Here is a 22,590-nt window from a genome sequence, read left to right on the forward strand (position 1 = left end):
CAAATCCTCTCTAACAAAGTGTAGACATAATGTAAATAAGAGATTCATTGTGTAGTCAGCTTCACTGATTAATATAATGGAACTTTGTGAGATTGCACTCATTGAATGAGTGACAGCTTTTAGTGATTATAAAGGGAGCGCTCTTTGAGCGCTGTCTATGCAATATAAAAATGAATAGGCCTATATTCAGAAATTGAATAAAACTTTTTATTTCCATTCTTGACAAGCGGCCACATTCACACTTCAATACATAGGCCCATCCGCATATACATGCGGGACTTACTCTTGAAATTGTGATGACTGACAGTGATAAATATTTATGTATCGAAATCATCAGGCTCATATAAATGTCAGGAAAACACATTCCTGGCAGCGGGTCAATATCCATGGATCACTGGATCTTTGGTAAGTTGTAAGGAACTACTATATCGAGTCCAAGCTTTAGTTTAAACTTTACTCGTCTCATTTTCCCCCATTAAATCAAGTCATGCATGCAGCTGCTCTTCTGCCACTCAGTCCGGCTGAGGAGGTGTGTTTTCCGGCGGGAAAGTGATGTCAGTGCATACCCTCTATTGTTTGTTGTAACCCGCTTTTGGTGAGTCTAGTCTGTTCAAGTCATGTTCTGATTCAAGCCAAGTTCTAGTTATCGTCTTATTTTGTTTATCTTTATTTTGTTTCGTCAACTGCACATGGGTTTATCAAGCTCACCTTCAGTGGACTTATGTCACATCTGTATTTTCATGTTGTAATATGTGACAAGAGATGTAAAAGATATGTTTATTTTCTTGGCTCTTGTACATTAAAAAGAAACGTATACAATACATATTTAATCAACCTCTCAGGCCACAGTTCTACTTTATCAGTACTGCCCCTGCTTTTGTTTAATCTCAAACCTTGAGCTCCATTCACACCGCCAGCGACAAGATCCCGTTCATTTTCAATGGAGGGCTGGCGACACGACTGACAGTAATCATTGACAACAGAATGTAGGCGTGTCAAGCGGCGGGAGTCACTAGACAAAAGTTCTGAAATTTCAACTTTTTGCAAATGAGCAGTGAATTTCGTGAGCAACAACCAATAGGAGTACAGACTGTCAGTGGAGCTCACACCATCTCGAGTGAAGGCAAGACAGGATAGAGTTCCTAAGTGATTTCACTGTTTTATATGATTTGACTGTAACCACTTGGATGGTAATAAAATGATTTTGACTTTTCATCACAATCACAATCAAGTTGTTACAACATCTGTGACTTACTCTTGCTTGACTAAGGAGTGGATCTGAGGAGTTACATTGACGTATTGTGGCAGTGTATCATGTGACTGCTTTTCCACCAGCTTCTTTAAAGACAAATCAATTGATTGCAGGGTGTTGTTGATGGTGTCAAACTGTTTTGTCAGTAATTCATATAATTGCAGCTGCCTTGTTTCCAGAGTCTCTTCAGAAGCAACAGGGTTCTGCTTCTGCCATCCAGCAGGGGAAGCACTGAGCCTGAGCTGCCCTGCTCCGGTTAGGTCATCTGTGGTCTGGACGGCCTCCTCTATGACAGGAGATATATATCATCAACAGATATGAATTAAGCATCTGGTCGAGATACATTATGAGGATGAGTTTAAAGCACACAAAAATACAGGTTAGATAAAGTCTGAAATTGTAAAAAATACATCAAAGGAAAAACAGCAATCTAAGCACTCATAAATGCAGTGATGGACACTGGCAATACTTAAATATTATTATTCCAATAAGAAGCAGAAACAACATATCTGAAAGTGACCTCAGACCTTCATTGTCTAATAAAAATAGGGAAATATAAATAAGTCAATTTGCAGAGCTCACTAACCTCTGTCACTGGCAGTAGATCCTACTGGTTCTGTGGTCTTTTTACTGACAGTTTCAGTCAACATCACAGATTCTCTCCGGTTCTGTTATGAAAAAGAAAGAATACGATTTAAGTCATGCTTTGTGTCTGTTGGTTAATAGGGGATATCCACATAATATAGTAATACAATAACAGTATACATTTCAGTAACTGAGGGAGTGAAGGGTAGTTATTTGGGATCTAGTTAAAGTTAGTTATTTGGGATATAATGACTACCTCAGAATTTGAGCTGAATTCCCAGAGTACCACATTGTTGCTTCTATTATTGTCATGTTATAGAATTATTATTATAATTTATATAGTTATTGATTCAACTATAGGCTGTTTAGCAGAGTCAACTGCTGTTATGACATCCCTTCAACAACAACAACAACATTATTATTAATAATAAAAAAATAAAAAAATAAAAATATATAATATATATATAATCTCCATATATACATCTCCATGTAGATCTTATATTTTAGATGATCATCATGCATATGCTAAACTCATTTACAATATAATACATATACAATAATATAATGTTTTTCAATTTATTAGTAAAATCCACATCTCACCATTTTAACTCTTTCGGCAACAGACTCGGATTCCTCTGAAGAACTGTCTGTTTGTGTATAGAAAACAAGCAAAAGCCATAATCATTTTTAGTGTCAGTTAATGCAGAAGATCACAAAAAAAAAAGACAAATGTCAATCATTGACAAAGCTCTTTGGCAATCCAGACTCCTGGCAGCCTGGCTTCAATCTGTGAAAACGTGAGCCAACCAACGCTGAGAGAGGTAACAGACTGATCCGACAAACCCAATAAAGGTGTCTTTTTGCCATCTGTCGGCACAGTGTGAATTGGCCTCTAAAGGAACAGAAGTGTTGACTATGATCAAGGCCTGTAGGCCGAGACGTTTGTACATCATGATCTGCTCACTGTCACACTTTTAGTACAGTGGGGGAAGCTGTAATCTGCGGATTGATCAATTTGAATGTCTCTCATTTGGTTTAGTCACATAAACAAGGAAATAGTAAATGAAAATTGTAACTGTTATAAAGGTTTCTTTTCTTTGGCGCTTCCTCTCTACCTGAGCTCTGCCTTTCAGGACAACTGGGTTAAAAGGCATCAGCCAAACTCAAGTCCTCAATGGTAGTCTCTTTTTGACCACTTGTGTCCCTATTTATTTGATGGGAGGATTTATGGGCGGGTAAAAGCATAGGCTTGTTTAGATCTTTCGATCTAATGGAAGAAAAAGCTTGCACAATTTACAAATGAATGTGAAAGGAGACAAATGGAAGCTTTCGTATCTGCTCTGGCAGCCGCAAGACCGCGCCGAACGCTGTGAGTACGTGTCACAAATCAGGAATGGGTGAGGGAACATCGGGGTTGTTACATTTTTCATCCTCAAACCAAACTTGGGTCCCTAGACGACAGAGTTTAAATCCCGTCTGACTAGTGCGCTTCCCGTAGTGTTTACTGGTCAGGTCAGTAGGCAGACTTTTGCGGTTGTTTGAACACATTCGACCACATAAGCGTTTACACAAGGAACGTAATGTAGCGTCTTAGGGTCACATATATTATTAAATTAAATTTAGCTCATAGGGAATAATGAGTATTAATATTTAGGGATTTATGATTAATCATAACGGGTTATAATTGAATCACAAATCTCCAAAATCACCCAAAAGGGGAATACCTAACAGGTATTTATGCAATATATATATATATATGGTTGACAACAATTTATTGCAATCAACTCTGGATATATATCTATATTAAACAATCACAGAATAGCCTCTACGGAAGTGATTAGAATTCCTCTACTCCGTTCGGTTTAACGAACGAGCAGTACAATACTTCTCAACTTGGTCTTCGACCCATTTTCGAAAAGCTTATCCCTCTGGCCACAAAGGATAAACCTTCCGAGTTATGGTATTAATTAAAGCATTCAATGATACTTATAAGAGCTCGTAGCTTAGATCTGACATTAAAGGGACTCATGTTTTGTGAGCAACAACAATGACAATTAAAACGTGGATACAATGGTTTTAATAGTGATAGCTACTACGATTACATACGACTACATAAAGGATACATGTATATACAAAATAGGGAAAGTAATGAAAGAGAAGAAATGGAATAGAAATAGAGGGAAGAGAGAGGAGGAGAACAGGAAGGTGAGAAGGGAATGGTCCAGTCGGACATCTCCCAACCAAAACCGCGAGAGCCAGCAACGAACAATTATCACCATAATAGGGGTACAATCTTAAACGCATCTAAATTTCGATAGAATTGATACTTGCATGGTTTCTTTGTGTTGTGTAAAGGATGCGTGCGTTGCGTTTCTCAGAGTGTTCATGCGCTGAAGCTCTCCCTCCGTTCGGTCCTTCCGGGGTCGGTCCGCGGGAGATTTAACGGCGTGTAGGAGCGGTTGTCTTGGAAGGGAAGGCATCTCGTTCGCGCTAAGAAGATTCGTGCAGTGATGTGCGCGCTCGGATGGAGCGCGCCGGTGTTGCGTCATCTTCAAAGGGGCGATCAGCTTGGCCAGGCGGGCTCGGGCCGAAGCCCCGCGAGCCGCGCTGGCGTGATGGAAGGGAAGTTTTGTCTTGTCCGAGTCCTTGCAAGTTTTTACTGAGCCCCGAGGTGCTTGAGTAACTGTACTTTAAAGTCCACTAACCTCCGCCCACCTCCACTGAGATGACCAATCGTAGATGTGGATTGGAGGCGGGAAAGTTCCTTTGTTTGGACTTTTATCACTCACTGGAATGTTAATGCTGGAAACCACAACAAGTGAGGTTTTGCTCCAAAAGGGGTAAGCATATTAACGGTACATGTCATAATCATACTTTTTACATAATTGGCTAAGGCAGAGAAAGAGGAATCAATAGACCCCAAACATGCTCGTTTAAATGCATGAAAGACAGTGTATCTCTTTTACAGAGCCATCTTGAGCATTTAAGATTAACATCACACAAATACATAAATATATACTTTGTGGTCAACATACATACAACAAAAGGGGTCATCACATATATTTCTGGGATGGTTCAGTTAAAATAGTTCAAGCCACATGGCACAGGCTGTCTGTGTGGAGGTCAGTTCTCGGCCCCTCTGCACCAGGAAGGTGTGAGCTAGGGGCCCGGGGTGTGTGTGTGTGTGTGATAGGGATCTTTTTGAAGTCCCCCCCCCCCCCCCAGAGCAATTGTCGTAGGCCTGGCCATTCTCTGGTGGGTCGTCAGCCTGGCATTGAGGGCCATTCACCCCAGACTTATGGGTGCCGGGATCTGATCTCCCTGCAGAGCTGGGTAGCGAAAGGCATCCCTGCTGTTTCGCCTCACTTTGATCCCAAGAGAGAGAAACAGAGAGAGAGAGAGACAGAGAGACTCCAGACGCTACAGCTCCCCCTTTGCCATGTGACGACGTCCGGTTGACCTCGTCGGATGGCAGTTGTCGTTTTGATCGGATGGTAGTCGAGTGGGATCATGATGGTCGGATGGCGGGTGGATCATGGCGGTCGAGTGGCAGGTGGTTCATGGTGGTCGAGTGGCAGGTGGTTTCTACTTGTTCTCAGCCTTTGGTTCCTCAGGCTGAGAGTCCATCTCGATGAGATTTGGCATTGTCTCTGTCTTGGTACCTCTCTTCCGTGGGTTTTGTTTGGAATCCTAGGGGGAAAGAGGCCGTGTTCTTGGTCACAGACTCTCGCCTCTCGTGGACCCGCTTGACTAGGGTGAAAGCCAGGCCCAATGTTAGGGTGTGGCCTAAAGCTGTAGCGAGATACAGCACTGTGTACGCTGTGGTCTGTGCCTGGCCAACAGGGGAGTTGGTCAGGATGAGCAGCCGGGACAGTTCTTGGAGGGCCGCGTCGATGGGAGTGATGTCAAGTGGCTAGGACCCCCCTTTCTCAATCTTTAGTTCCAGTTCTGGATCTAGAGTGAAGTTGTGATTTTTGAAGAAGGATGGGGTTTCCAGCTCTGACCAGTACTCTTCACTTGGGCGGAGGTACAATGCCAGATCATCGAGGTGGAGGATGGCACCCTTTGGTACTTGAATCCACATACTCTGGTTGTTTGTGTCCCCTGGAGTGATGGTCTCTCCACAGCAGATAAGGCAAGCAGTAGCCACGTTCAGGTCTCTGAGCCGGTGCGGCAGGTGTCAAGGCAGCAGGTGCCCTGATGGTGTGTCACCTGTCATCCTGAAGTCCGTTCGTGTGGCCCAGGTTTCTGCTTGTGGTCTCAGGAAGTGGTTAGCGGTCTGTGTGAGCTTGCCTGAGCTGTGTGGGCAAGGAGTTTGAAGCTTGTCCTTTGCAGTAATCATCTGGTGAGTCCTGTTCAGGGGCTATTTTGTTGGTGTCAGCAGCTCCTGAGATGGTAGTGTCCAGCTGTCCTTGTGCGGCCTCCGCTTGACACCTGTGTGTAGGGTTTGGCGGAGGGCGTTGTCATCGACGGCTGTGGGACATCCTGTGATGTTGGTTGGGTGTGCTGTCTTCCGTGGCTTCGCCCAGCAGCTTGTCTGGTACTGGGTGTTGCCATAGTGACAGTTCTGCATGGGTCCTGTGCTTGGTCTGTCCAGCTGCTCTCCTGGTTCAACAGCTGTCTGAGCCATTTCAAGTCTTTGTTTCTGGTTTGAGCCTCAGTCTCCAGATGTTTGCTGAGGCTCTGAGCATGTGTTTGCTCCCTCTGGTCTCTTTGACCTGCTGCGCAAGGTCGTTTTACCCGCTGTTTATCAGTTCAGTGGTTTAACCCACTAGACCACCCTCTCCGCCTGAGTTTCGATGACCCGGATGTGAGGCATGGCCTCGGCGGGGTGTTGGGTGCCGCTTCTCCTGGGCTGCAAACTGCAGGTTCCTTCAGTGTTGCACTGGAGGAGTGGTTCGCTACGGCAGAGGTAGTGACTGTCTTGGTCAAAGTACACATGCACAGGCTTGGGGCCAGGTACAGCTGTGTGTTGCTGTCGTGGTAGGCCACCACATCTGGGGTGTGCATCTTGATCTGGGTATTACCTCGCCAATGCCCAACTTTGACAATGACCTTGAGTTTGTAGGTGTTGTTTGTCAATGTACTGGTGAGCGGTGTAGGATCTGATAAAGCTAGAGTCTCTTGTTTGATACAGCAGGTGCGGCGGCAGGGTCACCTGCCACCCAGTCATAAGTTCAAAGGTAGACGCACGAGTTGATTCATGCGGGGTGGTTCTGATGTCCATGAGCATCAACAGAAGTTTCACATCCCAGTCTTTCTGGTTGGCAGTCACATACTTTCTCAGCATGCTGATCCCAGTTCGATTGGTTCGTTCGACTTGGTGTCGTTGGGTGCTGGAAGACATTCCACTCACTTGTAGAATTGGTATACCATCCTTGTTGTCCCTCATCGATCTGGATAGGGCTCCTGTCCAGTCTGTTTGGAGGTTTGACCATGGGACTGTGACTCCTCTGCGTTGCAGTGGCTCTGGGGTTTGGGTTTGCCGGATAGAATTGTCACCAAACCAGACACTTCTCTGCCATACTCTGACATGACTTTGCTGCATGCCAGGCCAATGTGCCACTTGTTTCTGTGTCTTGTGGCTCAGGTACCGTGGTGTCCGGCACATGGTGCGTTGTGGACATATGTTCAGCGTTACCCCCCTTTTGACACTGTGGCATCACAAGCTTTAGCGCTGTGAGGGCATCAGAGGCATACCACAGAATGTTGACTTTCGTACGCAGCATGTGTTTGCCGTCATGTGGTCGTCTGAGGCGTTTGTTAGCCGTGAAGTCAGACGTCGTGATAGGGTGGTTGGAGGGGTCTGAGAGGTGGTTACTCATAGTTCGTATGGCAGTGCCAGAGGTTTGCATGTCGGATGTGTCATTTATGGAAATTGTGGAGCCAGCGTAAGCGGCTGTAATTTTGGAGTCGTCGCAAGAATAGTTTGTTTGCTGCGGGTTAGCGCAGCCCCATCAAGGGTGGTTGCATGGGTGGGAGGTGACCATAGGTTGTTGTGAAGTGTGCCAGTCTTGGCCAGGGAATCAGTTCGGTCATCCAAGTCTTTGTCAAGGCCGGGTTGCCTTGAGTGTCCTGTCACCTTTTTCCAGTAGATGGTCATGTTGTATGTGCTTGTGATTTCATCGCACGCTTGGAACAGGTGTTGGCGTTTGACTGCTTTCTTGAGGCCATTTTGTGTCCAACCTGGAAGGTGGCATGTGAAACGGTGTCTGACATAGTTGGAGTGCAAATACATAGTTCTCTGTTGTTGTGGGCCGATGCGATTTGTCGGGTTATTAGAATGGCTGCCACCTCAGTATATTGTGATGACTGAGGGCCCCACTTGAAGTGCTGTGGAGGGCAAGGCTGTTTTCGGCCATAGTACGCCCGCACCTGTTTTTAGGATGCCCTCTTGGTTGCAAGAGCATCCAACGACGTAGGTGGTGGGCAGTCCTTGACATGCATTCTTTTCGAAATACCTGTGACAGGTCTGTTGTTGAGGTTCCTCTGTGTCCATCGTCACCGCTGGTGTGTCATCAGGACATTTTTGGCAGGCAGCTGAGTCATTTCCCAGTGCAGATCTGTGAGTCTGGGCATAACGTGCCTCAACATTGCAGCCCTGAAGGGTCATCAACCATGTGAATTGGTAACGACGCCATCTCGGATGCGTTGGCTGTTGAAGACGTTACAGGCTGTTGGAATGTCTCTGTAATAACCTTTTGTGCTCCGATGTAGTCGGAGAATCGCAGGAAGGCCCATATGGTGTAAGGTAGAGTCTTTGCTCTCTGGTGTAAGAAATGTCTTGCTTGCCTGTACAACTGTTCTTTTGTCTTGGTCATGTTTTGGTATGGACCAGCACTAAAGCAGTGTTTGGAGAATCCAGCTTTCAAGTGGAACTCCTGTTGTGTGTCAGGGTGAGCGAGACATGGAGCTATGCACAGATGTCGTTTCAGTTCATTCATGGAATTTGCTTGAGCTTTTGTCCAGATGAATGGGCAGTCCTTCTTCAGAAGGGCGTTGTGCTCTTCGTGAGAACATCATCCTAGCAGACGGGGTAGCCCCTCATTCTGGTGTCTGGGCATGCTTGTTCCGGAAGATGTTGAACTCGGCTGGTGAGTTGGCATAGCCGAGTGGGCACCTTGTGAAAGAATGCTGTCGGTTGTAGACTAGGATGTAGACTACGTGGGATGACAGTTCAGTGAGTGGTGTGGCCTCCAGACTGAGTCCAAGTTCCTCACACTTAGGTGAAGGTTGGAAGAAACCCCACGTGCGGGTCAGTGTGTGACCACATCACATGTTGAGCCGAACAGCGACCCCTTTGGTGTAAACTGGTACTGCAGTATACTGTTCGTTGATTAAAGTACCGAATCCTGGCAAGGTCCGGCCCGACAGGAGGTTTTCGGGTTTGGCAGGAACCACAGGGGGCTGTGATGTCAGTGGGGCTCACACTACCTCATTGGTAAAGTCCACATGAGCCTTGAGGCGAATCAAGGGGTCTGCTTCTATGTAGACGTTATGCAGTGGATCTGGAAGGACCAGGAAGTAGTGTGTAGGGCACCGATCGTTCCATTTCGAGTTCAAAGCGCAGGTGCCCTTGGCAGTTACCATGGTTGTTAGGCAGGAGTCAAATGGGCCGCAGGTACGCTTGCTTGCAGATGGAAGGTTGGATGTTACTTCCATGAGGGCTTTGACCAGTGCTAGACTGATGGCTGAGTTGTCTGTAGTTGTCACATCATTCAGCTGGAGGTCAGTCATGACCTCGGGGCAGTGAAAGTCAGAGTCTATGGTGAGTTGAAAAGTGCAGAGTAGCGAACTTGAACTTTGCTCTGGTGCTGGGACAGTGTTCTCGCGGCTGGTTGCAAGGTTTCTCGTGACCTCTGTGACCTGACCGTCTGGCTCAGGTGTCTGTGTGGCTGGAGAGGCAGAGGTTCTCGCACTTGAGCCCAAATCTTTAGCTGTTTGAAGTCTAGTAGGGCTCAGAACGATCTAGCAGATCTTTGCCGACGAGAAACGGGGTACCTGTCCATCGGTTGGATGTACACTGGGTGTACCAGACTCATTCGGCCCATTGTTGGCTGGATGGGAGCTATCTGTTCAAGTTTGGGTCTCATTTTGGCTGTATGACTGCACATTTAGCTCACTATTTTGGGATTTCAGAGTTCGATTGTTCAGGAAGTGCAGCCGTCAGCTGAGGGGGTTGGGCGACGCTGTCACTTGGTGATGAAGTCTCTGGTTCTGTGGACTGTGGTTGGTGCACAGTGCTTGGGTTTGTTTGGGGCATGCTGTGAGTCGTTCCGCCGCTGGCTGTCTGGGCTAGGTGCACTGGCCGATGAGGATCGTCTGGCTGTCGGCTGGCATCCCACGTGGTTCCCCCTTTGGGTGGTTAGACAGATGTGGCTTGTCCCAGATTCTTTCAGCATGCTTGGACAGGTGCTTAGGACGGGCACCATGCCGGTTGCGCTGCTCTCTGCTGGCTTGTAACGGTCTTGACGGTTACACAGTCTGTCACTATGTTGTTGCATGGCTCTCCTTGGAGCCAGCTCTGAACGGTGATCAGAGACAGGGCAAATCATTGGGTTACTCACAGTCTTTTCAGAAGCAGTCTTTTTTGGTCGGCAGTCCCGTAGCTGTTGGTCGTCCAACTTTGCAGTCTCCGGTTGCCGGTCGAGGAAATGCCACGCCTCACGGCTGGCCGTACCTCGGAGTAGACCTAATTGGTTCCATGTGGTCACGTTAGCCACAGGTTGTAGGTGAAAGTTCATGTCCTGCAGGTAGGTGTGCGTGTTGTGGCTTCCTGCAGGGTTTGGGGTGAAAGGTAGGATGTCTCTGGCCAGCTTGTAGAGTTCTTGGGAAGCCATGGTGTGCTGTGCACGATTCTCTGGATTGGCTCCCACCCCCTTTTGCTGCTGGTGGGGGCTCTTGGCTGCTGGCTGGTGACAACTCGAGCAGTGGGCTTTCGCCCCCCTTTTGAGCTTGGAACTCTTGGCTGGGGGTTTCTTGGCCCACTTGTCAGGGGAAACTGTGTGGTGTGTGTTTCCCCTTGCTGTTCACTATGCAATGTACGTGCATACTTCAGTTCTTTGTTTCGAATAGTCTTTGGTTGAACCAAATCTTGGACCTTGGCATGGGCCGTTTGCAAGTGGGTTTCACAAGCTGTGGCCGTGCTGTGTCTTTCCTTCTCTCAGTTCAATCTCAGCTCTTGTAAGGAGAGCTTCACCTCGTTGGAGTTCTTTCAATTCCTCTTCGGATTCTTTCTCCAACTGCTCTTTGCGTGTTGTCTCTACACGAAGTTCTGCCAGGGCATTTTGGAGTCTCTCAACTTTCTCCCGGAGCTGTAGGTCCGTTTCGTCCTCCCTTCCGCGTCGATCCTGGGTCTCAAGGAGTAGCTGATCTAGCCGACTCTGCGCGTGGTCCTGGTTCCTCCGGGCCTCCTCCGCTAGGAGCTTCAACGCTGCCGTTCTTGGCTCGGGGGCTGCAGGTCACTGTGGCTTTTGGCAGGAACGCAGTCGTCCTGGCGCTCGATCAGGTCTCGACGTGATCCCAGTGGCAGTGGGGCTGGATGAACGGGACACACTGGCTTACTGGGGGCGAGAGAAAGACAACACAAAAGAGGCCAATGCAAGTCCGTGGAGGGTTTAGCGCTATAGCGATTGCGACTATTCAATTGGTGTGCGCAATTTTAACTAACTGATGCAGACAGTTAGTGGAATCTAGGCCGGGCACCTATTGTCTTGGCTGTGAGTTGCCAGGTGGGGCCGATTTATGTGGTCGAGTATCAGCTTAAATAACAATTTGACAGTGCGGTCGCCTAGTGGGTCATTTACTGACACTGGCTGTTGGTCGTCAGTCTATTATTCAGCTTTCCTTGATGGCTCTCATAGGTTCTGTCTTTAGGTGAGCTGGAAGAAACTAAACAACAGAACAGTAGAGTAGGAAAGAGTGAAATAACCAAAAATACTAGAGAGAAGGCATGAAATGAAACGAAAATGAGAACATTAGAAGAGATAGATAGGGAAAGGCTCTAAGCTTAATACCAATGCTAGGGTTTATGACAGGGCCGACGAGGGAGGGGGCGCTGTTGAGCTATAAAGCCTAGGGGAAAGGTATGGCTTAAGCAGGGAGGACGGTGTGGCCAAACACTTAAATGACCACGAATACATATATTCTAGGGTTTGCAATAAGTGAATGGGCTTACTCTACTTACTGTGCCTGGGGTGAATCGGGGTTGTTTCAAGTGAGAACCAATGGTGAGGTCAATCTCACCGGCGGTCCCTGGACACTCGACCGCGGTGTTCCCAGATCCTCGTCCCTTGGTACCACGGTGCGCCCACTCAAACAGCGTGTGACTTTTAGCATGACAGGGCAGCACTCAGGTAAGTTTGGTCAACGGCCAGACTGAAGGGTTGAAATTGGGTTTCCTCTGAAATCCCTTTGGAGTCCAAACGGAGAATCAGAGTAATTAACCAAAATGCCCTCATGAGGATCAGTTGGACTCGTTGGCTTCTCCCTGGGGTGCCCGAAATGCTTAGTCTGCTGCGTGCCGCCGCCAATGGTACGGAGACAGAGGTGTCTGCGATTCACGCACGACCGGTGTCAGTTACGCCGACCAGATGACTCCACTCACGGGAACCCAGCCAGAAGACAATCCCAAGTTCACCACAAGCACTGGAGGTACTACCTGTAGATATACAAATGGCTAACAAGGAGAACACAACATCAGCTTAAGCTTAAACTTGTGTAGACCAAATTTACCTCATTCTGTAAAGTAAGTGAGGGAAAGACCATTGATAAATAGTGCTAAAACCTAAAATAATGATGATTATGTTTGTAATTATCGGGGCAACCTTGAAAAAGGAGAAGTAGAATTAATTAAATTAATCTATTCTGAAATGGAGCCAAAGGAGAGAAGAGAGGAAAGCCAACTTATGAGAGTGCCCAGCAGGGGGCAGGCTACTGATAAGGTGCTATCACAGGCTGAAAAGAGGAGACTTAATTTAATTTTAGGTTCAAACTTGTTTAAACCGAAATTTAAATAAGTGCAGGGTATCAGAAGGGTATGAAATGGAAGGAAACAATTGATACAGAAATGAAGCCAAAAGAGAAGATAAGCGAAAATAACTGAAATGGAAACAACAGGAGAAGTTGTCGAAACTGGAGCAGGGAAGCTGACTTTAGCAGAGACTGTCACAGAGGGCTTGTTCCCTCTGGTACCATCACTGGCTGAAAAGACTTTAATCTAAATCCAAATTCAAACCTGGTCTAAACCAAATTTAAATAAGGGTGAGAAGTCAGTGAAACAGAAAGCTTGAATAATGTCAAATAGCAGCAGTAACGGGAAGTGAATGAAAAGAATTCTAATAGGAAGCAAATAACAATGGAAAGACAGTTCACTTTGACAGACTGGAGAGCGGGGAGTAGGGGAACGTCCACAAGGTGGCGTAATGGAGTCCACTCCAAGGAGTGGACGTCAGGTGGGAGTAACCTGAGAGGTGCGGAACACCTAGTCGGCTGCCCTCTTGTGTTGGACAGAGGTATTGCGGCACCTATGTAGGGTGACTTAAATTTTGAGCGTCAGAACGGGGGAGAAGGGCTTTCACCTCCTAACGCGGTGATTTGACTGCGATCGGTCGCAAGTGAGAAGGGAATTTGTTCTCAAATTCCCTTTTGTGCCAATTTATAGCACACAGAGTGTGTGGTCGGATTTAGTTTACCGCCTACACGCAAATGTAAAACAGAGTATTTTCTCTGCAACGAATTTTAACTGGATCAAGGTTAAAATAACATATTCCCATTCACACATCAAGCAGATACTGGCCAGCAGTTTTTCTGATTGATTTGTGCAAGGTGTGCGTTTCGGTTAGCTACGCCAAAATTCCACCTAAGGGATCGCTCAGTTGAATAACGTTGGAACACGCAACGGATCAAATCTGGCGAGTAATAAGGCCTTTTACAAAACGAATAAGAGGAACACGCTCAAATCGTTATATCATCACGCTGAAAGAAGACTTCTTCGTTCTAACAGGTGGCATCACGCACAGGTGGCATCACGCACAGGTGGCATCACGCTGAAAGAAGATTTCTTCGTTCAAACAGGTGGAATTGATAATATTAAAATGTTCCGCAAAAGAAGTTTCTTTCCCTTTGCAGAGACAGTTTTAATATTATGAACTGCAGTTTCTTTTTAACAATTTACAGTGACTAAAATGTTTGACCAAAATAGACGCTGTTAACATAGGATTAACTGAAATGAGCTTTGGGCTTTTCAGTTACAGATACGTGAGTTCGCGGTTGCGACTTGTCTCACTGAAGCGCGCATACAAGACAACAGTTAACACAAATAATATACACATAAAATTGACAAAGTTGCTCACAAAACAGAGTTTAGAATTTGCCCGCATTCTCCACCAAATATGTAGCGTCTTAGGGTCACATATATTATTAAATTAAATTTAGCTCATAGGGAATAATGAGTATTAATATTTAGGGATTTATGATTAATCATAACGGGTTATAATTGAATCACAAATCTCCAAAATCACCCAAAAGGGGAATACCTAACAGGTATTTATGCAATATATATATATATATGGTTGACAACAATTTATTGCAATCAACTCTGGATATATATCTATATTAAACAATCACAGAATAGCCTCTACGGAAGTGATTAGAATTCCTCTACTCCGTTCGGTTTAACGAACGAGCAGTACAATACTTCTCAACTTGGTCTTCGACCCATTTTCGAAAAGCTTATCCCTCTGGCCACAAAGGATAAACCTTCCGAGTTATGGTATTAATTAAAGCATTCAATGATACTTATAAGAGCTCGTAGCTTAGATCTGACATTAAAGGGACTCATGTTTTGTGAGCAACAACAATGACAATTAAAACGTGGATACAATGGTTTTAATAGTGATAGCTACTACGATTACATACGACTACATAAAGGATACATGTATATACAAAATAGGGAAAGTAATGAAAGAGAAGAAATGGAATAGAAATAGAGGGAAGAGAGAGGAGGAGAACAGGAAGGTGAGAAGGGAATGGTCCAGTCGGACATCTCCCAACCAAAACCGCGAGAGCCAGCAACGAACAATTATCACCATAATAGGGGTACAATCTTAAACGCATCTAAATTTCGATAGAATTGATACTTGCATGGTTTCTTTGTGTTGTGTAAAGGATGCGTGCGTTGCGTTTCTCAGAGTGTTCATGCGCTGAAGCTCTCCCTCCGTTCGGTCCTTCCGGGGTCGGTCCGCGGGAGATTTAACGGCGTGTAGGAGCGGTTGTCTTGGAAGGGAAGGCATCTCGTTCGCGCTAAGAAGATTCGTGCAGTGATGTGCGCGCTCGGATGGAGCGCGCCGGTGTTGCGTCATCTTCAAAGGGGCGATCAGCTTGGCCAGGCGGGCTCGGGCCGAAGCCCCGCGAGCCGCGCTGGCGTGATGGAAGGGAAGTTTTGTCTTGTCCGAGTCCTTGCAAGTTTTTACTGAGCCCCGAGGTGCTTGAGTAACTGTACTTTAAAGTCCACTAACCTCCGCCCACCTCCACTGAGATGACCAATCGTAGATGTGGATTGGAGGCGGGAAAGTTCCTTTGTTTGGACTTTTATCACTCACTGGAATGTTAATGCTGGAAACCACAACAAGTGAGGTTTTGCTCCAAAAGGGGTAAGCATATTAACGGTACATGTCATAATCATACTTTTTACATAATTGGCTAAGGCAGAGAAAGAGGAATCAATAGACCCCAAACATGCTCGTTTAAATGCATGAAAGACAGTGTATCTCTTTTACAGAGCCATCTTGAGCATTTAAGATTAACATCACACAAATACATAAATATATACTTTGTGGTCAACATACATACAACAAAAGGGGTCATCACATATATTTCTGGGATGGTTCAGTTAAAATAGTTCAAGCCACATGGCACAGGCTGTCTGTGTGGAGGTCAGTTCTCGGCCCCTCTGCACCAGGAAGGTGTGAGCTAGGGGCCCGGGGTGTGTGTGTGTGTGTGATAGGGATCTTTTTGAAGTCCCCCCCCCCCCCCCAGAGCAATTGTCGTAGGCCTGGCCATTCTCTGGTGGGTCGTCAGCCTGGCATTGAGGGCCATTCACCCCAGACTTATGGGTGCCGGGATCTGATCTCCCTGCAGAGCTGGGTAGCGAAAGGCATCCCTGCTGTTTCGCCTCACTTTGATCCCAAGAGAGAGAAACAGAGAGAGAGAGAGACAGAGAGACTCCAGACGCTACAGCTATCCAGTCAAATGCGATTTACGACAACCTCAAAAGTGGACAAGCTCAAAATGTTTTAGACCCTGTTTAAACCTGTATTTCGCGTCATCTCATCCACTTGTGATCTGATCGGCAAAAACGCACCTTATTGCCAGGTGTAAACAAGGCCTTTCACTCTTTTCCTTTATAAACTTATGCCAACTAATTTTGATTCAGCATTAACAGTATATAGCATTAATAGCACTACCTATTGAAATCCGATAGTCACACCGTATCAATACTCTCCTTAATATTTTGCTACTATAACTGCACATATGTGTCATTGGTATAAATAGCAGTGGGTGGTAAAAGACAAGAAATGTACAGATTTATAACATGACTGAATTTTCATTTTTTTTGGTGAACTATCCCTTTAATAAAGGTATGGCTGAAAAAAATATGAATTTTAAGTGCAAATACTCATAAAACTCACCCGGCTGGATTGTCTCCTTCTGCAGTGTGTTCTTTTCAATTCCATGCACAGGTATTGAAACAGTCTTGTCAAACAATCTTTTCCAGGACTCTGGAAAACCTTTTAAGGCGTTCATTAATTCTCTCCTTCTCATAATATTTTGCTCAGAGTTTGCACTGTGTTTGTCTGCCTGCGTCACCTATGGCAAAATAAAATGGTAGATATTAAAACATGCCATACCTGGCAATGGGTCAGTATTGTCAGAAGTCATCTATAAGACAAACAAGGTCAAATTCACAGATTACTAATCAATAATTCTGTCAGTTTGAACTACAACAATATGAATAGGGTTTGTTTATTGGCCTATGGGCTTATCACTTTTGTTTTGGTACTGTATATAAGATATACCTTTCTGAATGACTCCTTCAGGTGTCCAAACTCTGGAAGAACCCCGCTCTAAGAAAAACATAAGAGTTCATTTAAATCAGAGGACCAGTAAAATGAAGTTCAAATTTCTTCATAAAATATAACTAATTCATACCATCCATACCTGTATGAGTTTCAGTAATTGCACTTGTTGAAAGCTGTTTGATGGCTTGTAATAGATGCTAAACTTCCACTTCTTGTTATGCATCTTTCCTCCAATAATCTCAAACTGATGGGGACTAAACCACTTCCCTTTACATAATATACACTTCTCTCCTTAAATCAGACAAACATGATACAGAACATATGAATGGGTGCACATATCTGAAATACATGCAAGTTTGTTAAACCATTTGAATCACAGTAGATTAGCATTTGGGTACATATTTAAAACAAAACAAAAAATGGTGTAATATGCACTTTTTTTTTTTAAAGACATATTTTGTTTATAAACATTAGTTCAATATAACATGCAATTGAATTGTATCTGACAATGTCAAAATTGTATCTTCCCAAAACTTACCAATGTCATACTTTATTCTGTAAAGACAACCTGCTATTTGTCCGCAACGAACAGGCAGTTGTTTCTTATCTCTGACCTCTTGATAAACATCTGGTAGGCCTAGCTCTAAAAAGAAATACAATAAAAGAATATTGTCGCAGGATATAATAATAAACGGATCAAAATTTATCTTCAGATCTATGACAAAGACATTCTTTCATAGATGTGTGCCTTATGTTATTGTAAAAAAAAATATATATTATTCTTGGTCTGCCTGTTTACACACTGATTATGTGGCAGGGAAATTGCCTCCTGATGCTACTTTTCTTTGAGCACCTTTTTGTTCTTTCTTCTATCATCTTTACTAAAATCCGTTTCTGAGCAGTTTTCCTTCACTTCACATTCTGGCTTAGTCTGCTTTGTAACGGATGCAACATTCATCTTCTTCAGGTCTATGAGAGGCAAATGTTATGCCATATTTGGTTTACTGGTTCATTGGTTTATGCTTACCTGGAAGCCTGGAGTTTATACTTCTGGCTTTTTTCATCTTGTTGCCATCTTTATTATTCATCTTCCTTTTTTCCCTTTGTTTTCCAATACTTTTCCCCATCTCGTTCAGCCAGTCAGATTCTGAAGCGTTGCCCCAATTCATTTTTGGATCTATGAATACATCCATGTCTTGTGGGTCTCTAAAATACAGCCATCAATTAGTGGTGGATATTCAGAATTGACTGTCAAATTTTAGGGCTCTTTATGTTGTAAAGTTTTCTAAATATACTCATTTGGACTTCTATATGTAAGGGTCAGCCAAAATGGATCACACATGAAAACAAAATAAAACCATTAATTCATTTGAATGTATTACAGTTTACTTTAGACAAATACAAGCACATTTTCTATTCAGTTGCTAAGAGAGGGTCATATGCACAGATGCCTTTCATCAAAAACATTCATCTCTGGGCATGATTAAAGGAAAAGACACATTTTACCAGAAAAAAACAGAAAAGACAATGACCTTGCCTAAAACCTAGGAGTACCCATATAATAATATAAGTAGGCTACCTAAAATAATTATAATTATTATAGAAGATTTAACTGCTGAATATTCTTCAGGTATCTCATTTTTTTTAACTAAAACATTTTCATGACTTTTCCAGTAGCTTGAGATTCACGTAGTAAGGATTTAAAAAATATTTTAGATATTTAAAAAAATCTATATATAATCATTATAAAAAATTAATTTTTTAAGATTCAAACGCATGGCTTTTCCAGGTCTAGAATCTACACACTTTCATCATTAAGCTTTCGAAGACTCTGGGAACCAAACATATATATATCATGGGCATCTGGCCCACCCACTTTTTAAGACGAATGATATTGGACCTACTCACTTCCCAAATTTAAAAGCAACACTGACACATCCTGCTCTTTTTGTGAAGTTTCTTCTGAAACAGTAGGCCATTTGTTTTGGATGTGTCGTTTTGCTCAGTCTTTCTGGAGTAGTGTTAATGCATTGATTGTCCAAAATGTAAAACTGTGATTTTTATTCTTCGAATTATATCCAATATGAAGTTTTATATACAAAGATCAAACTGAATGGCGAACGGGGAGCAACACACACACTTAACATAGATGATACCGGACAATAAACTGAAAACAGGCAGGAGCTTAAATACACAGAGGTAAACGACGAACAGCTGTGATGATTGTAAATAGTGTCCATGGTGACAGATTTTGACGGGAAAATAGAACACAGGAAGACATGTGACAAATGAAAACAAACTGAATGTCCATTAAAAAACTAAAACAAACGGAACATGACATAGTGAAGGTCATGTTTCACAGCTATGTTTAGTAAGTTGCATTATTCTTCATCTCATACGTGGTGTAAATGAGGTGCTTTTCTCTCCCCATTTAAAAGCATCGCTAAAAGAATTAGGGAGAATAAATAAATTATGATTATTTTATAGCCATTGTGTGAATAACATGTGATCAAGCAATCCATAAAAATTAACTGTAATCTGATAATGAGCATTTTAAAAAGTTATATAATCTAATTACAAGTACTACATTTTTGTAATCTGATTACATAATCCAGATTGCATGTAATCAGTTACTACCAGCACTGAATTTATGTAATGTAAATGTAATGTTCAATGATTAGAAAGGCCTATTTTCTACCCTAGTAGTGTTAATGCATTGATTGTCCAAAATGTATAACTGTGATTTTTTTTTTTTTGTATAACTGTGATAACTGTGAAAACGTATAACTGTGATTTTTTTTTTTTTGTATAACTGTGATAACTGAAAATGTATAACTGTGATTTTTTTTCTTATCTTATAGATGCATTCTATTTTGGGTTTTACATTAATGATAAAAATCTAATCAAAGCAAGTTATTGTATAAACCTCCTTCTATTTATTGGCATGTTTTATATACATAAATGTAAATATACAAATAGTAAACCCCACGTTAACATCTTCAAAAAAGAATTGAATTTGTACTTAAATACAATTTCAAAGTCTGTAAATAAGAACGCTATAAACTTTTTCCCCCTCTTCTTTTTTTCTTTTCGGATTAGGCTTTATATAATTTCCATTGTTATTGAGCCATAATTGGTTTATTGTCTGCGTGTTATTTTATCATGTTTGTTAAAATTGCAATAAAAAAGAAAAGGTAATGCTATGGCGCGTGACCATCAGGTGTGGACCGGAGCCCCCTCTGTAGTGGAAAACAATTACTACACGATTGCTCTGTGTACAGCACCGGGGAAAGGGGCAGGGCAGGAAACCGGAAATGTCTGGGCTCACTACCTAGTAAGATCTCGAGGCGCGTTTTTTTGGAAAGTTGAACAACTTTTAACTTGAGCGCAGCGATTTTAGAACAACGTGCCATGAGCGCGACGCTGCAAAATACGCAAGAAGGCCGTCTAGCACGTGTTTACATGGAACAACACAAGAAAACAGCAGCGCAAATAAAACGACCACGAACACACAAACAGAACCGAAACGTGCATCTTGGACTGGTTGTTTTAGGAAAAGATATAATGGGAAAAAATACCTTAAATATTGACTTACAATTATATATATATATATTTGTGCTCTCTCAGGCCGTCTCTACAATTTGATTTTGTTGCAAAAGCTACAAACTATAGGCTACTAAAATAAGAAGTTATCTGCAAGCGTTCTTTTAGCATTTAACAAGATAACATTAGCGCCACGTGAATGGAACTCGGAAAACGGGATGCCCTTTTCAACAAAACACACACTCAAATACAACTCATTAATACAGCAACAAGCAGTAGACTGATATTTACCTCAACCTCCTCAGCTGCGGCGGGGTATTCTGAATTATCGTCTGGCTGCACGAGAGGATTCCAGCCTGGGACTCTGGGAGTGGGAGGAGATTGAGAACTGGAGAAGCGCGCGGAGGGGGCGTGAATGACTGAGGAGAAAGCGCAGAATGTTTTCCCTTCTGGTGCCATGGTTCAAAATTCTATAGGGGTGTAATGGCATGTTTTGAGACATATCACGATACGATACTATTGCGTTACATCAAGACCTATGGTAAAAGGTAAACAAAAAATGTACTGTTGATTAAAATGCTACATTTGGTATTATATTGGGGGTGGAAATAAATAGGCTTTGACTTGGTGCTAGTAACCCAGTGCACAGGACAATGGTGACGCCAGAATACAAATATTCATGATTCTGAAGTGTCCAATGATTCAAAATACTGAATTATTTTAGACGAATATGCACTCTTGTCACTTAGGCCCCTACTAGACATTTTTAAAATAATGTAGGCCACTTTTTACTGGTAACATAAGACATTTTACATTATCAGGACCCACAAATATTCCCCCATTGCATTATTATACACATTATTACTAGACACATATTCATTATTATATACCGGTATAGTAGTTTAATGTTGTACTTATGCTACACTAAAACTCTGTAAACTTGACTTTTCCTCACATAGTAATTTTCATTTTGGATGAACTATCCAGGGTTTCCCAAACTGGGGTTAGCGAAAGAACTGCAGGGGGATTGTGAGTTGACTGAAAAACGAATGTTTTATTTAATCATAAAACATTTTAATTAACTGAACACGAAACATATTAATATTTCGTTTGTTAACCTGCATGTCAATGTGGCCATTATCATTTATTTATATAACAAAATCTCAGGGGTCTCCTAGTAAATATTTTAGGTTAAAGGGATTCATCTGACAACTTTTTTTTGGGGATCCCTGCATTACATGAACAAAGAACAATACATATGAAACCAGGAATGAATTACACAAGTTTTCCAGGTTTTAAATATTTTTGTCCAGACTTTTGTTTTCTATATTTTGATAGTCAAAACTAAATGGTATAACACCAAATAATTAAACCTTTTTTTAAGTTGGCTTTAAAAGCCTGAAGTCAGGACCCAAATTCAGTTGCATACAGCTGCAGCATATCAGCAGGCTACTGCTCCAGATAGAAAAGAAAATTGAATTGAGTTAAAAATAATTAGGGATAATACATAAATTATGATTATTTTATAGCCATTGTGTGAATAACACGTGATCATGCAATCCATAAAAAGTAACTGTAATCTGAGCATTTTAAAAAGTAATATAATCTAATTACAAGTACTACATTTTTGTAATCTGATTACATAATCCAGATTGCATGTAGTCAGTTACTACCAGCACTGAATTTATGTAATGTAAATGTAATGTTCAATGAATAGAAAAGCCTATTTTCTACCTCACCAGACATTTTTTTTAGCCATCAGGGTCTAGTGAAGGATCTAGCGAAACCTATACATAACATTTTGATGAGTTTATTCACCGGACCATGTCTGTCATCAGTAATCTGTGGACAGCGTTTGATCAGTTTTGTTATTTTTTTTTTATTTTTATTATTATTAATTTTTTATTAATTATGTTCTGTTTTTCACTGAATCTTACCCTACACTGTAAAATTGCAAGTTATTGATATGATCAACAAGTCATGACAAGATATGTTGGTAACACTTTAGTATGGGGAACTGTCACATATGCTCTGTGTCTGTCCTTGGACTTTTACGTAGAAGTGTTTCCTGTGCTTTATTTTGTAGTTCTTTGTAGTTTTTCATGTTTATTAGTCTCCCCAGGTGTATCT

The 22,590-nt window shown here is 42.7% G+C and overlaps 1 protein-coding gene across 1 annotated transcript; it reads right to left on the reverse strand.

Annotated features, from left to right (window-relative positions):
- Positions 1 to 194: 194 nt before the first annotated feature.
- LOC307134418 (uncharacterized protein) lies at positions 195 to 20,852 on the reverse strand. The gene is made up of 9 exons (XM_079830142.1): positions 20,752 to 20,852; positions 17,945 to 18,123; positions 17,456 to 17,560; positions 17,057 to 17,208; positions 16,915 to 16,962; positions 16,528 to 16,705; positions 2,438 to 2,484; positions 1,839 to 1,920; positions 195 to 1,538 (listed from the first exon to the last, which is right to left on the reverse strand). Exons 2-9 carry the CDS (start codon positions 18,108 to 18,110, stop codon positions 1,252 to 1,254), a joined length of 1,065 nt encoding a protein of 354 aa, XP_079686268.1. The 5' UTR covers positions 18,111 to 18,123; positions 20,752 to 20,852; the 3' UTR covers positions 195 to 1,251.
- Positions 20,853 to 22,590: the final 1,738 nt, after the last annotated feature.

The sequence above is a fragment of the Gobio gobio genome (assembly GCF_949357685.1).
Source record: "Gobio gobio genome assembly, chromosome: 1".
In the NCBI taxonomy this organism is placed as follows: domain Eukaryota; kingdom Metazoa; phylum Chordata; class Actinopteri; order Cypriniformes; family Gobionidae; genus Gobio; species Gobio gobio.